This window comes from Carcharhinus amblyrhynchos, chromosome 1, assembly GCF_965287045.1.
Source record: "Carcharhinus amblyrhynchos chromosome 1, sCarAmb.v2.hapA, whole genome shotgun sequence".
In the NCBI taxonomy this organism is placed as follows: Eukaryota; Metazoa; Chordata; class Chondrichthyes; order Carcharhiniformes; family Carcharhinidae; genus Carcharhinus; species Carcharhinus amblyrhynchos.
This window is the reverse complement of record NC_137324.1, coordinates 83,354,608-83,370,160: the sequence shown is the minus strand read 5'-3', so window position 1 is coordinate 83,370,160 and position 15,553 is coordinate 83,354,608. Positions and strand designations below refer to the sequence as shown.

The following is a 15,553-nucleotide window of genomic DNA, read 5'->3' as shown; positions in this document are numbered from 1 at the left end:
TTTAGAGCTAACTATAAAAATGCCACGGACTCAAAATACCTCTGCCTCGGAGACTTCTTCCCCGGACTGACACCCCATTCTGAGTCCCAGTTGGTCACCCAGACCAGGTGACCCTTACTCAGCTGTGCTGTCCTTAAAGGGACAACTACCACACAAGTACTTGTCATTTCTGAAAAACAGATATTAATCCTGAAGTGCAAAAAGGCAAGTGTTAATAAATACCTCCTTCACTGATTGGTGTCAGTGAACTCGGTGAGATAAGTTATATCCAAGAGCACCTTATAAGACACTAACAAATAATAAAAGAAGTACAAAAGTGAAACTGATACATAGAACAATTGACTTACCATATTAATCGCATCGACTGGTCCAATGCTGTTCACATAAACATCACTTTCTATCACTGTTGGCTTCACTGCAAATGTACCACATTTCACAATTGTAATCATAGTAGACAGATAACATTAAAATTTTGTTTCTACTCTAAAAGTTTATTTATTAATATTAGCAGGCCAAAAATTTGTTTTCCAAATACTCATCCTGATGTAATGTTGTGCTATAAGTAATCATATCTGCTTTATTAAACAGTTTCACAAGCACACATTTGATTTGTTCTCATTTATAATTACAGTTTGAGGAAAAAAATGCACTTTTCTTTTGTTTTAAACTGCAGTTGCATGTCAGATGGTACAGTTAAAACTGCAAGATAACAATGGGATTTCTTGAAATGTCATTAGATATTCATCTCTAAATTTGTATTTATGTTTTTCACTTAATATTATAATTATGCTTAAGATGTTGAAATATCCTCTTTAAGAATGAAAACATGTTGCTTTGTCATTTTATAGGTAGATAAAAGCATAAGAGGAACTCCAGGTAGAGAATAAAATTCAACAGAAGTTGCTCACTAGCACAAGATAGAAAACATCTCAGTGATCACCCAATAAAAGCATTTCACATGTAGTTTACTTAACAGACATCTACCAATTCAATAAACAAGGAAGTATAATTTTTGCAATGATCAAAAACATTAACACATTCTGCTTTTTGTTTTACCATTTTATCCATAGCTACAACTAAACGATGAAAATGCACATCCATTCGCTGTGCAAACACAAATATGGAGATCATATCCTGAAGGGTGTTGTCTATTATTTATTTTCTATTTATTGATCAGAATCATTCACATCCAAGTCAGCCCCATGTGGGCCCTGGAGTTCCAGGTTATGCAACCCCGCACCTGAGGGAAGATACGCACTGCTTCCCCCTAAAGTTCATCCTTTGCTTCCATCAGGTACTTGTATTCACTTATGGTCTGTATTTTAGAGCACACTCACCCTGATGTACTGACCAAAACCCTGAAGTGGATATATGTGTGCTGGGACTTGTAGCTGGTGGGATATGGTTTAATTTTTAACTTTAATTTGCTAGATGAAAAACGTAGAAATATTGGAACTCTACACGGCAGAAGGAGGCCATTTGGGCCATCGAGCCTGCACCAACAACAATCCCATCCAGGCCCATCCCCATGTAACCCCCACATATTTATTCTGCAAATCCCTCTGACACTAAGAGTCAATTTAGCATGGCCAATCAACCTAACTCACACATCTTTGGAGTGTGAGAGGAAACTTGGGCACTCGGAGGAAACTCGTGCAAACATGGGGAGAATATGCAAACTCCACACAATCAGTCACTGAAGGTTAGAATTGAACCTGGGTTCTTGGCACTATGATACCGCCGTGCTAACCACTGCGCCACCGTGCCGCGCATATGACAGTGAGTCAGTATTCATTTTACCCCACCTTGAATGATGGGAACAAAAACCCAGGAAGGTTTTAAACTGGCTGTTACTTTACTAATTCTGAATATTTTGCCCAGCAATAAAAATTGACATGATCCCCGTGAGTAGAATAAGGTACCGGTTTTGTGGACGCCACTCAGATTGATAACTTATTCTTCTGGGTGCAGTAGAAAGACAAACACATGCTATCCTGGTGGCTGAAGACACATCTCTGAGACAAAGGTAATAACGTTGCTCTAGGTGTTTATTTTATTGTGGATGAGCTAGCCAGTCAATTATTGGAGGGTGGTAAAACAGTGATAATTACAAATATAGCTCTACTCTTTAAAGAATCCTCTAGCTGGACTATTTCCCATTATTAAGAAAAAAATTATCAAAAGCCACCTTGTCATAAGAACATAAGAAATAGGAGCAGGAGTAGGCCATCCAGCCCCTCGAGCCCGCCCCGCCATTCAATAAGATCATGGCTGATCTGTCGCTGCTCAGTTCCACTTTCCCGCCCTCTCCCCATAACCCTTAATCCCTTCGCCTATCAAAAACCCATCAACCCGCGTTTTAAAAATATTTAGCGAGGTAGCCTCCACCACTTCAACGGGCAGAGAATTCCAGAGATTCACCACCCTTTGAGTGAAGAAGTTCCTCCTCAACTCCGTTCTGAACTGCCCCCTCCTATCTTGAGGCTGTGCCCTCTAGTCCTACTGTCCTTTCTGAGCGGGAAGAGCCTCTCCACCTCTATCCTATCCATCCCATTCATCATCTTATACGTCTCAATGAGATCTCTCCTCATTCTTCTAAACTCCAACGAGTACAAGCCTAGTTTATTCAGCCTCTCCTCATAGCTCAACCCCCTCAACTCCGGTATCAGCCTAGTAAACCTCCTCTGCACTCCCTCCAAGGCCAAAATATCCTTGCGTAAGTGTGGCGACCAAAACTGCACACAGTACTCCAGCTGCGGCCTCACCAGTGCCCTGTACAGCTGCAGCAAGACCTCCCTACTTTTATATTCAATCCCCCTCGCTATGAAGGCCAGCATCCCATTTGCCTTCCTGACCACCTGCTGCACCTGCAGGCTGGGTTTTTGCAACTCATGCACAAGGACCCCGAGGTCCCTCTGCACCGTTGCCTGCTGCAGTTTTTCGCCACGTAAGTAATAATCCTTCCTACCATTATTCCTACCAAAGTGGACAACTTCACACTTGCTAACATTAAATTCCATTTGCCAGTTCCTGGCCCATTTGCCCAGCCTATCTAGATCCTTCTGCAGACTTTCCACACCCTCCGCACAATTTGCCGTTCCACCAATCTTGGTGTCATCAGCAAATTTCAACACCATACACTCGGTTCCCTCCTCCAGATCATCTATATAAATGGTAAATAGCTGAGGCCCCAGCACCGACCCCTGAGGCACTCCACTAGTCACCAACCGCCAATCCGAATAGCACCCATTGACCCCCACTCTCTGCCTCCTATTTGACAGCCAATCCCCTATCCACGCTAACACCCTACCCCCAACTCCATGCCCCCTAGCCTTCTGTAATAACCTCTTGTGCGGCACCTTATCAAACGCCTTCTGAAAATCAAGAAACACCACATCTACCGGCTCTCCTCTAACCACCGCCCTAGACACATCCTCATAGAACTCTAATAAATTCGTCAGACACGACTTCCCTTTAACGAAACCGTGCTGCGTCTGCTCTATCAAACAATTCTCCTCAAGATGCCTCACTATTTTCTCCTTGATCACGGATTCTAACATTTTACCTACAACAGATGTTAAACTAACCGGCCTATAATTCCCTGCCTTTTGCCTGCCACCCTTCTTAAACAACGGCGTAACATTAGCCATTTTCCAATCTTCTGGCACTTCCCCGGAATCCATTAACAGATCAATCTGACTGGCTCCTTCTTATTCTGTTCTGCAAGTAGAGAACTTGTGCTGACGTGTTGAAAGTTGGAAGAGCATCCAGGCAAGTGATAGACAAAATGCCACTCTGCATTGTGGTTCATGTGAGTACATGCCCTGCAATCAGGGAAATAGTCAGCTTGCTTTGAGTAAGCGTTTTAAATGGTTGAGCAATTACAGATGCAGTTTGAAGTGTCAGCATGGAAAAGTATTAGCATGCAGAATAAGTTTAGAAAGAATTGTTTTGTGTAGGTTTAGGGTGCATCAGGCTCCTGCGAGCTGGGAGAGAATATTAATGACCTGCATATTTTGTCAATCGACCTAATGGACTGCAATGCTAGCCACATTTACCTTGATAGACCTTCAGAAGTTATTAATCATTTTTTCATCTGCTTCCAGGTCCTCTCATTTATCCTCAGAGCCACCTCTTGTCAAAAAAAACTTCTTCTGAGGTTATGTGAGATGCCAAACATGGCTCTGCAGTGCTTCTTTGAAGACAACCTCAATACATGCTTCAAGGATTTGAAATGATCTCCATCCTCCCACTACCAATTCTCATCTTCTGCCCAGCAACAATGAATGCACCTTTTAAGGGGAGCTGGAGTTGAATGCTATTTCCTGACACTGCTCACTCCAAGCTCCTGTGAGCATGGCCATTTAGGTCAAGCGCTCAGTATGAATACATGATGAGATCCCAGTGCTGGATCTAGAAAATATTTCCTAATATTTTTCTGTTTCCTTGAATATGTTGGCCCAAATCTTCTGATGTTCAAAATGGTGAAATCTGGACTGAAATCTGTGTTGGGTGTTGTGCCCCATTAGAGGTCCTAGAATATATATATGCACTATATTTACCCAGGTTTGAATTTCTAATGGTCAGATTTTGCTGTCCTAGAGCCTCTGCAAATGTCTCCAACCTTGATCTCACCAAGCCATCCACTCAGGCACGCACCCACTGACCCACCCACTCATGCACTCGTTCAAATACTTACCCATCCACCTGCAGTGGGTAATTCACCTCCTGACATCCTAAAACCTGTCCACCATCTAGAAGGCATAAGTCATGAGGGTGATGGAATATTCTGCACTTGCTTGGATGATGCAGCTCAAACAACACTCACAAGGCTCAACAGCATCTAAGACAAAGCAGTCCACTTGATGGTTACCCCTTTGAAAAATATTCAATTCCTCCACCACTGACAAATGTGGTTGCTATGTGCATCATCTACAAGATGCACTGCAGGAACTTACCAAGGTTCCTTAGGTAGCGCCTTTCAAACCCATGACTACTCCAAAATAAAATGACAAGAGCAGCAGATACCTAAGAACAGCAGCATCTGGGAGTTCCCCTCCAAGCCAGTCACCATCCTGACTAGAACCATATTGCTGTTCCTTCACTGTCATTGGGTCAAAATGTTGGAATTCGCTCCCTAACAGCACTGTGGATGTACCTACTCTTCAGGGGCTGCAGCTGACCACTTCCTTCTGAACAGCAGCTAGGGAAGGGCAGTAAATAATTGGCTAGCAGCGAAGGCCACATCCCATAAATGAATAAAAAATATCTACCAACCACTCATCCACATCCTCATCCACCCATCCATCCATTCACTCACATACCCACTCAACCACCCATTCACTCAAGCACCAAACCACTCACTCACCCATCCACTCACCCACCCATTCGTTCACTCACACAACCAGTCACTCACACAACCGCTTATCCACCCACTCACCCACCAACAATCCCACTCACCCATCCACTAACCCACACTAATTCATTAAGAGACTTGAGACCTTAAAAAAAAGCTGACCTGTGTATGACAACTATTGCTGTCAAAAGGAAGCATGTCCTCTTCTTCTTTTGACTGTCTTCTACTTGCTTACCCTGGAGAGGCTACACTGATCCATTCCGGCTTCAGCTGGGATCAGAAGGCCTGGCTATAAATGGGAAGTTGTGTCAAGGCACAGAAGCCCTCATGGACAGCAGCAATGTACCCAGCATTGCCATTGACTGGAGAATGCACACCAGTGTCTTAATGATCCTTAATGTACATTGTGCTGGGTTTTTTTGGTATCAATGAAGATTTTTGTTATATCAGTGTTCTTATTTTAAATATTTTTCAAGCTGCCAAATTCATGTCTATGAAATGTTCACTTGCTGCTTGAACTCTGACATTAATTTATGGCCAGTGAATTCTATGGGAACATACCAAAATAGTTTGAAGCTTATCATCCTCAGCCGTCCCTTGATTTGAGAATGATGTCTATTCAGGGTCACAAATTTCTGCCATAGGACTTCATACGACTGGAAAGGCTGATTCTTCACACAGATATCTTTGGGCACATGGGGCAGGACATCCTTTGAGGTAGTGAGATCCGTTGTGCAGGATCTGCTTTCCTTCTCTGCTGCCATCCTGCTGATAACCACCATTCAGATGTTAGGCCCTGATACACAATTGTTGCCATTCTGAATGATTGGTAGCGAGCTCCTCCCAGACATTAATGTCAATTGTCATTGTGTGTCAGAGAGATGAACAGAGCCTTCCCAGTGACTGCGTTGATGTGCTTCCAGCTGGGATGGAGAACTGAATTCTTTCCCACAGTCCCCACATTTCTATGGGTTCTCTATGGTGTAAATGTCCTCGTGTCTCTCCAGGTTGTAGAACTAAACACATTCTCTCTTTCATAGACAAAAGTAAAATATTGTGGATGCTGGAAGTCCAAAATAAAAACAGAAAATGCTGGAAACACCCAATAGGCCTAAGCATCTGTGGCAAAGTTACATCTTTAATATTTCCAGTTCTCCAAAAGTTCAGCAACCTGAAATTTTGGCCACGTTTTTTGACTGTGTCGCGCCCGGCGCAAATCTTGTTGGGACACCACAGGGTCAGAGAATTATGGGTGAGGCGCCTAGCACTGTTGGGATGGGGCCTGAGGGAGTTGGGGCCTAAGGGGACGGAGCATGACAGGGGTCATGAAGGGTAGATTATAAAGGGAGTCATGAAGGGAGATCTATTGGGAAGGTTTCAATGCCGTGATCTATTTTGGGGGGAATGTTGGAGAAATATGTCTTCAGCGAGGAGGGTGCCCCGATGTCCATGGGAGGGTGAAGGGGTTCTTCAATTTCACCTCAAGATTGGGCCTCTTTAAAAACGGCACCTGATCTCTGCAAAGCTGGGCTTGCCGGCAAGTTTAGGCCCAAGCTCTCTCAGAACTGATGGAAAACTCAGCACTCTCCCTTGCAATCTGATTCTCACCTGTGAATTACAGGCTTTTTCTCATCCAAAATGACACTTCAGTCATTTTTTGGGAAAATTCCACCCAATAACTTTGTTTCCCTCTGCACAGATACTGCTGACCTGCAGGTTATTTCTAGCATTTATGGTTTTATTTTGGCTTTCCAGCAATTGCAATATATGTGTTTTCATATACATTTCTCCTGCATTACATCTCCTATCCATTTAAAGGTAAACTAACTGTTACTGGAGTGAATAAAATTACAATTAAATATTTTAAAAATCATTAGTAATCCAATGAATTTGCAAATAAGTTGCGAATACTGTCAGATTTCCTTTATCTGATTATAGAAAGTTCAATCCATTAAGAAAGAGCTTACCTCCAATATCTGGTCGAAGTTTGTTGTCGTATCCTTTGAGTAGGTCATTGAGAATATTGGTCACGTCACTTTCATGGACTCTTGGAGCCAGGACCCATGTTCTATTTAATACATTGTCTTCATAATCTTCATCATCTACTTTGTTTGCACTACACATGTAAAGAGTGTGCAAAAAAAAAGGTTAAGAGATAGAGACAAGTAGAAAAGAAATGACAATTATGAATCAATTTAGAGCAAAATAGATAATGCAACAATCTTCTTCTATTGTCTCTATATTGTGATGAGCAACGCCCCTGTATTTCAATTTCTATATTGGCTCATTGTGAACCCCGCAATTTGTTTAAGAAAGACCTTTAACTCATAAATCCATTCTAATCACAGATTTCTGGATTGATACAATATAGAAAGAGGACATGTGGATCATTGTGCCTGTGTTGGTTGTTTGAAAGAATAATGCAATTATTCTCACTCTTTCTCTTCCCCAGAGCCCTGCAACTTCTTTCCTTTTCAAGTCTTCAATCAATTTTTTTTGAAAGTTATTAAATTACTTCTACCGCCCTTTCAAACATTGAATTCAAATCAGAACAGTTTGCAGCATTACAGAAAAAACAATCTTTGAATTTTCTTTCTAGTTATTTTGCTAACTATCTCAAATCTGTAACCTCTGGTTAACTACCACTTGAGGAAACTGTCCCTCCATCAAAATTTTGAACATCTCTAATAGGTCTCTCCTTATCTTTTTCTGCTGTCAGAATAATCCCAGCTTCTCCAATCTCACCCCATAACAGATTCCTGATGCTTGGTATCATCCTCTCCTTCCCTCCATAATAAGATCCAAACTGATAATTCACTGATGATTGCACATTGTTCACTATCGTTCACCATTTTTCAGATACAGTCCATCTCCGTAACCATTGAGATCCAGATGATATTCACGCTTGATAAGCAGCAACTAAAATTCACACCATAATGATCATCTTCAGCAAGAGAGAATCTAACCATCCCCATTTGATTTTCAGTGGAATCACCAATGCTGGATCTACTACCAACATGAATGGAGGTGATTCTCCCACAAAAGTTCTAAGTGCTGAATTTGTGTAAAAACTGGGGTGAATCCCATTAGTTTTTTGAACCAGGATTTTCAAAATGAATCTCCCATGCTGCAAAGTAAAGGCGGGGCCTATTCCCGCTGGAGGGCTTGGCAGCATAACGCTGAGTGGGACACTAAGCATGCACTGATCTGTTACAGCAGAGAGCAGTGCTCGCACAGTGGCCCCACCCTGCCTGCCTCCCGATCGCTGGCCAGTTCTATTACTGGCCAGCACAGCATCCCCACATTGCTAGCACACCAATCCCCCACCCCCAATTGTTGCCCTATCATTCCCCCCACCCTCCAATTTTTGGCCTCCCAGGTGTCTCTGTGGCAGCCCTGGTGTCTCCCCCTCCCTCTCAGCCCTGATCAATGACTAGGGGGCACCCACCCCCTTATCCCGATATCCGGGGGGGCCTAAATGGCCTTCCTTCATTTTAACGGGGCTGACTGCTGGTTCCCCCTCAGTGGGAAGCTGTAAACTCCACTTGAGTGAAACATTCGACACTAGCAGAAGAGATGCTAGTGAGTCCAGAGACTTCAGAGATTTAATGATAGTTAAATGATTTTATTATTTATATCAGAAATTGGCATGGAGCTGATAATGCCAGAAATGCTGGCCCCCAGTGACGCGTGAAGGCTGTGGCACCCAGCGGTAAGCCTGCTTAATCACCTCCGCTGATATCTCCTGGCCCATTTCTTCCTGGGCTGGGAGAATCGCCCCTAACGTCTTTGCTGTTACCATTGACCAGAAACAGAACAGGACTAGCCATGTAAATACAGTGGCTACACAAGCAGGCCACCTCCTGACTCCCCTCCATTTAAAAGGCACAAGTTAGGAGTGTGATGAAATACTCTTCACTTTCCTGGATGAGTGTGACTCGCTCCAACACCACCCAATGAAGCTTTTACTTTTATTATACTGAGAAGAGCTGGTACGAGCAGCTTGCCTACAATTTTATTCACTTATACAAAATGATGAAAACACTCTGCATAGAAACTCCAGGATTCATTTTCTTAATTGTAGGGCCCATGGATTCTGATTAACCTACCACATCTCTCGCAGGTACTAGCAACTCAGGACTACTTGGTATTTTTTTTACTATCTTCCAGTATTCTTTTTACCTTGGAGACAAGTGACCTGATCTTTTTTTCAAACAAGCTTGGCATAATCTATGACAAAACAACCATTTGATCAGCACCTCATCTACCAACATAGGACAGCATGGTGGCACAATGATTAGCATGGTGCCTCACAGGCCAGGGACCCAGGTTCAATTCCCAGCTTGGGTGACTGTGCAGAGTCTGCACATTCTCCCTGTGTCTGCATGCAATTCCTCCAGGTGCTCCAGTTTCCTCCCACTGAAAGATGTGCCGGTGAGGTACATTGGCCATGATAAATCCTCCCTCAGTGTACCTGAACAGGTGCCACAGTGTAGCGTCTAGGAGATTTTCCCAGTAACTTCATTGCAGTGTTAATATAAGCCTACTTCTGACACTAATAAATAAACTTAAAGCTTAAACATTCATTACCTCCGCCACCAAAGCATAGTGGTAGCAACATGGACCATCTGCACGATGCACTACAACAATTCCTCAAGTCTCCTTTGACAGCGCATTCCAAGTCTGAGCAGAGTGAGATTCCAAACAGTACCTGACATATTTGGAAAGAAGGGATGCTTTGCTGTTTGCTTGGGTTGTTTGAAAAAAAATCAAGTCATGGGTGTCCGGATGCTGATGCAAAGGGAGTGAGGAGGATTTCCTGCATTTTTGTATAATGCCCCACCAGGTATTGTCAGCCCCATATATTATTTTATTGATTTACTTCTTTTTCCCCAAAAGAACATTCAAATACAGGACCCCTCTTCCACTTTTTGCAAAGGATGCTACTCAAGTTCTATATGCACTTCAGCTTCATGGTCCTGATCATTGGTGATTTGTTGCAGAGTAGGTGGTGACTGAGGAAGAAGTGGGGGTTTGGGTTGATCGAGGGATCTCCTCGGGTTTGCTCCTGAGCCTGGCCTAGGTGACCATTAACAGACCCAGACTGGCTGTGGAGGTGATCCTAAGACACAACTGTCTACCCCTAATCTACTGCTACATTTGCAGCCAAGTATCCCTGAAGAGAGAGCATGAGGATTCTGCTAATACGTTTGAGGCCTTCCGTAGCCATTGAATGTCATAGGAGCTAGAAAGCATCAAAGCCCTGCAAATTACATTTTAATGTTATTTGTTAAGTTCCCTTTGTTTTGTTTTTCATTACAGTGCTCTTTTAAGGAGCTTTCAATGAGCTTTTTTTAATATTAGCTCATTTATGTTACAAAAGCGTACATAAATAGGAGACAGTGGGGGCACTAGGTATGTGAGAGGAGTGTTGAGACTGAACAAAGTCAATCAATTCTATCAGTAAAGAAAAGGTTTATGCCTTGGTTTTGACCTCACCAATAGTAACACAGTTTCCAAATAAGAAATCAGCCACTTAGGACTGAGATGAGGAGACATTTCTTCACCCGAAAGATTGTGAATCTTTGGGATTTTCTATGCCAGAGATGCCTGGGTTCAGCAGTTCTTGATGCAAGAGATAGATTTTGTACTAAGAGCATTAAGTAATATGGGGTACAGGAATGTGGAATGGTTGCAGACAATCAATCTTATTTCATGGTAAAGAAGGCTCAAAGGTCCAAATGCCCAATTCCAGCTGTTATTTATTATCGTCTTATGTTGTCATCTTCAGTATTAGCAGTGCAGCTACAAAGGACCTGGGTGCAGTGCCAAAATAAGCTTAATGGCCTCAAACAAGTGGTCAAGATCAGTAATGGATCTTCTTAAGCCATAACCCATTAGCTGCAGCACAAATCTCACACATCGCTCCAGTCTACACAATCCCTCCCACTGTCTGCCAACAACTTCTAACAACTGTGACTTATATTTCACATTCATAGATTTAGCTCACGCTTTAGCATTCATCAAGACTGCAAGTCTCACACTCATATCTCACAACTTGCATAGATTGCCAACCATCCTACTGTGGCAGGCACAACACTCAAACACAATGAACTGCACTCACTGATGCGTTTTAATCTCTCTGCTAGGACCAGGTGGCACACAGCAGGCAGCAACAGCAGTTGCTTGGCATTGTATAGAAATAGCTGAATATGTTCACCCCCTACAACAGTTGATGCTTGAAATAATCAGAATGACCATCACAGAGGCATTGGTCAGTGGCATGACTCAAATGATTGAGGATGACTGTATTTTGCTGCATAATCCACCCTCTCACATACCACAAATCAGTTACGATGTCCAACTTGTAGATTGTCTAACCATGTATTTTTCGCTTTCACCCTCTTCCCTCATTCCAACCCTTTCTTTACATAAGAAACAGAAATAGGAATCGGCTACTCTGCTATTCAATAAGATCATACCTAATCTGCATGTAGCTTTTCAGCCTGCACCTTGTAGCCTTAGACTCTCCTGTCAATCAAGTACTCAGTCAACTCTGCCTTGAATATATTCAATGAACCAACCTCTGCCGGACTCTGGAGCAGAGAATGCTATAGATTGAGGTCCCTTTCATTTCCATCTTAATTGCGAGATCCCTTCTTTTGAAACTGTATCCTGTAGTTCTGGGCTAGAACTTTCCAGCGCACCCACCACCACTCTCCCAACCCCCCTCAGACTTATGGCAAGGGTTGTCTTCAGCAAGACAGGAAGATCTCGCCAGCAAAAGGGCTGGAAAATCCCACCTCTAGATTTCTCAACAAGGATCTACCCTGTCAAGTCCTCAGGATCTTAAATATTTCAGTAAGATCGCCTCTCATCCTTTCAAACATTAATGAGATTAGGCCCAACCTTAGGGACCCCTTTCCTGATGATCGGTCCCTCAATAGACATTGAGTGTTTTTGAATGAGGGGTTTCTCCCTCTCCCAGTGCCTCCCCATACCCCCACGCCCACCTTCACCCTCACCATCCAGAGACCACAAGCACCATAGTCTGCTTGTCCTGTCCCCTGCTTGGTGAACCACCCACCACCACTGAATTACTCATTGTTGCTGCATGATAAGACCAGTAAGTGAGCATTAATTGCCCACTTAAGTCCTCAATTTATAGTGAAATGGCAAGACCATCCACATACCTCTTTACCATTAGCTTCATTGGGGTGGAGGAAGGAACACGTTGGAAGCATCCCAAACCACCACCTTCCCACGTGACTAAATGCCCCCCTGCCCCCAACAACCACATAACCACTGAACATGCCACAGGGGAGGGCACAAGATTCTTCTCTTTGTGTGCTACTCTCAACTTTTTTTCTTCTCTTTGTGTAATCGGCAAAATTGGCTAACAACGCACTCAGTCCCTTCATCCAAGTCATTCCACTGCTGGGACAGGACTGTGTGGAGCACTGGGACAGAAAGGTGAAGGCACCAGCAAGATACTCAGTAAGGGAATGCACGAGGGTTGAGTTTTGTATAGATTATTGGATAATGGAATGGTGCCTTTTGGTGGAGGAATTTGGCTGAGAAAATTCTGTGTTGGTCTATATCAAAGTGATGGTAAGATGTGGGACTGTTGAACAATGCGGATCTGGGGTAGTATTAAGAGATATTAGATTGAAATTAGGTTCTTGGGGATAGTCCAGGCAGAACATGGATAAGCTGGCTGCCCCCTGCTCCTATTCTTTCTGAGCTCATTGCCTAATCACCATTAATTGGAACATCTATCCTGTAGAGTAATGGAAGGATTTTGGCCAATAAAATAGGAGGGTCACAGTCACCTACACTGTCACCAGCAGTACCATTTCACCTTGTTCTGGGGCTGCTGAACTGGGATGACTCAGTATGATAAGCATTGCCTAGTAAATTGCAGATGCCAAACATACTGCTCCTTGTTTAGGTGGAGGCAGGAAGAGTTCCTCGATGACTCCAAATGACTAAGGCCTCTATTTGAGAGTCCTTTTCCCTACCTTCCTCCTCCTTCCATGAGCAGTTTCCCTCTTTTGCTGCTTCTAGTCCCATCCCAATTTCATACTGTTCCAGAGGGAACTGCTGCTTTAGTAATCATGACTGGTAGCAAATGTTATTACAGTGACAACCAATGCCTTCCCAAAAGAGAAAATTCTGGAAAATCTCAGTAGGATAGACAGAATCTGTAAGGAGGGAAATGCCTTCCCCATGTGCAGCACCATTCCTTCCTGCTTTCACCAACTTTATGGAACTCCTCCAACAACCAGCCGGCCACAAACCCAAATAAAGCCAATAAAGACTCATAAACAAGTACATTGCTAGTTGGATGATGATGTCTTTGAACAATGCTAGGAAGGGGAAAGGGGAATTCTTCATGCTGCTGAATGCATGATCAACTGTGCATATATTAGAGAGGATGTTAATTAAAGCAGCGAAGTCCAAAAGTGACAGGTTTGGTGTCAAATCTGCATTAGACATTAACGTGATGTAGACCTGTCCACTCTGCATACTTTTGGCACATGCACGTGATGCATGCATTCATACCCTCAGTGAGATTACACCATTCTTCTCATCCAGCACCTGGAGAGACAAAGCTACCAATGTAAATAGCAGCAAGGTTTATTGCCATTTTCAGATCCTTTGAATCAATTTAGTTGCCCTACACTGCACGCTCTCCAATGCATATCTTCCTATAAGAGGACTAGAATTGCACAATGGGCCAGACCAGTGCGATATAGTAATGTAAAATCACTTGCTGTGGTTTGTGGTCAGGGAAAGCATGCATAGGAAGTACTTCTCAAGCCATACTTGTCCAAGCTGAGGGTGATTTTAGGTGCAGTGTGGGCTGCTGGCTGCCCAGTATCTGGATCACCTTATGTATAAAATCTGTGAAAAGCAAAGAAGGGAAGCAATCAGTTCCCAGGCCATGTTATCGACAGGACTGTGGAATTTGAAGTTGGTCACAGTTACGGGGGGGTGGGGTGCAGTGGTGGGGGCTATACTGAAGTTAACAGTTGTTGCAAATATATAATATTCTTTTAGGTGCTTTCTAAAGCAAAAACTAGGAGATGCCAATGTTACACTTGCCTCTTTGTCTACTATATTGTGCGGCTGACAACATCCACATTGCTTTTTAACAGAAGTGATTAGTATGCAAATATGATGATGCTTCCAGTCGTCTGTTGCTTCCTTTTATTAATTGCCAGATTATCTCATAAAAGCAAAATTATAAAACATTTCCGCACTGGTGCTTTTCAGGAGAGGCCTTTGCCAGCACTCTGCTGAGTCTGCGAATTGGGATTTTGGGCGTCAGCCCACTTGGCACTGGATATCTTATTTGGCGGAGAAAAATCATTTTAAAATTTTGAAGCAACAGTATGTGCGTGGAGATCACCTCGGTACACATTAGAAATGTTATCTTGACAACTGTGCTTTGGACATGGGCTGCATTCTCTGCAGTGTAGCTCTCGATTCATTGTGCACCTTTATTCAGCAGGCACTGGGGGAGCTGCAAATTGTTCCGAACTCCATGACCTTCAAACTCTAGCGGAGTTCTCCTAAGCTCCAGCCTTAATTCAGTCGCAAAGCAGAAGTTATTTTCTACTGCTTAGACCATTTCTTCCTGGATTCCACTAGTCTCCTGTAAAAGTTACAGCAGGAGAACAGAACATGAACCACACAATTTCATGGCCTTGCGCATAAAGCTAGGTTGCCATGGTAATAGATTTTTCATTCTGAATACAGATAACTACAAGCTGAATATTGTTCCTCAGAACTTTTGTTTCCCCCACTCATCCAAGCACCTTCCCTTACTGCTGCTGCTTTCTTTCTATTCAGTATTCCTTTGGTATATGAATCCTATGTCTAACACTGCAGTAATCATTCCAGCAGCTATAAGCAGTAACGACCATTAGTTTTCCAGTAGGCCTTTCCAAAGTTATCCTGGATTTGTAAGAAGAGGGAGGGAGAATATTGCTACAGCATGCAGCCTGGGGTTATACAAAATCCAAATGCAACTAATTGGATATATTGGGAAACTTTGCTTTTTATGATGATAATTCAGCTGCAACAGATCACCCAAGTGTGTCACCCACTGCAGCCTGATCTTCAGCTGGAATCCTGTTGCAGTAAAATAACAACAACATTCAACCTTCATGCTACCAAATCATCTCAAGC

At 43.1% G+C, this 15,553-nt stretch overlaps 1 protein-coding gene across 1 annotated transcript in view; it reads right to left on the bottom strand.

Annotated features, from left to right (window-relative positions):
- Positions 1 to 15,553, bottom strand: part of gabrg1 (gamma-aminobutyric acid type A receptor subunit gamma1) — a 109,520-nt gene that overhangs the window by 41,708 nt on the left and 52,259 nt on the right. Inside the window, exons 2-3 of the mRNA XM_080188103.1 lie at positions 7,324 to 7,472; positions 348 to 415 (exon numbers count right to left, since the gene is read on the bottom strand). Of these exons, the coding sequence (XP_080044229.1) occupies positions 348 to 415; positions 7,324 to 7,472 (217 nt within the window). The remainder of the gene's footprint in view (positions 1 to 347; positions 416 to 7,323; positions 7,473 to 15,553) is intronic.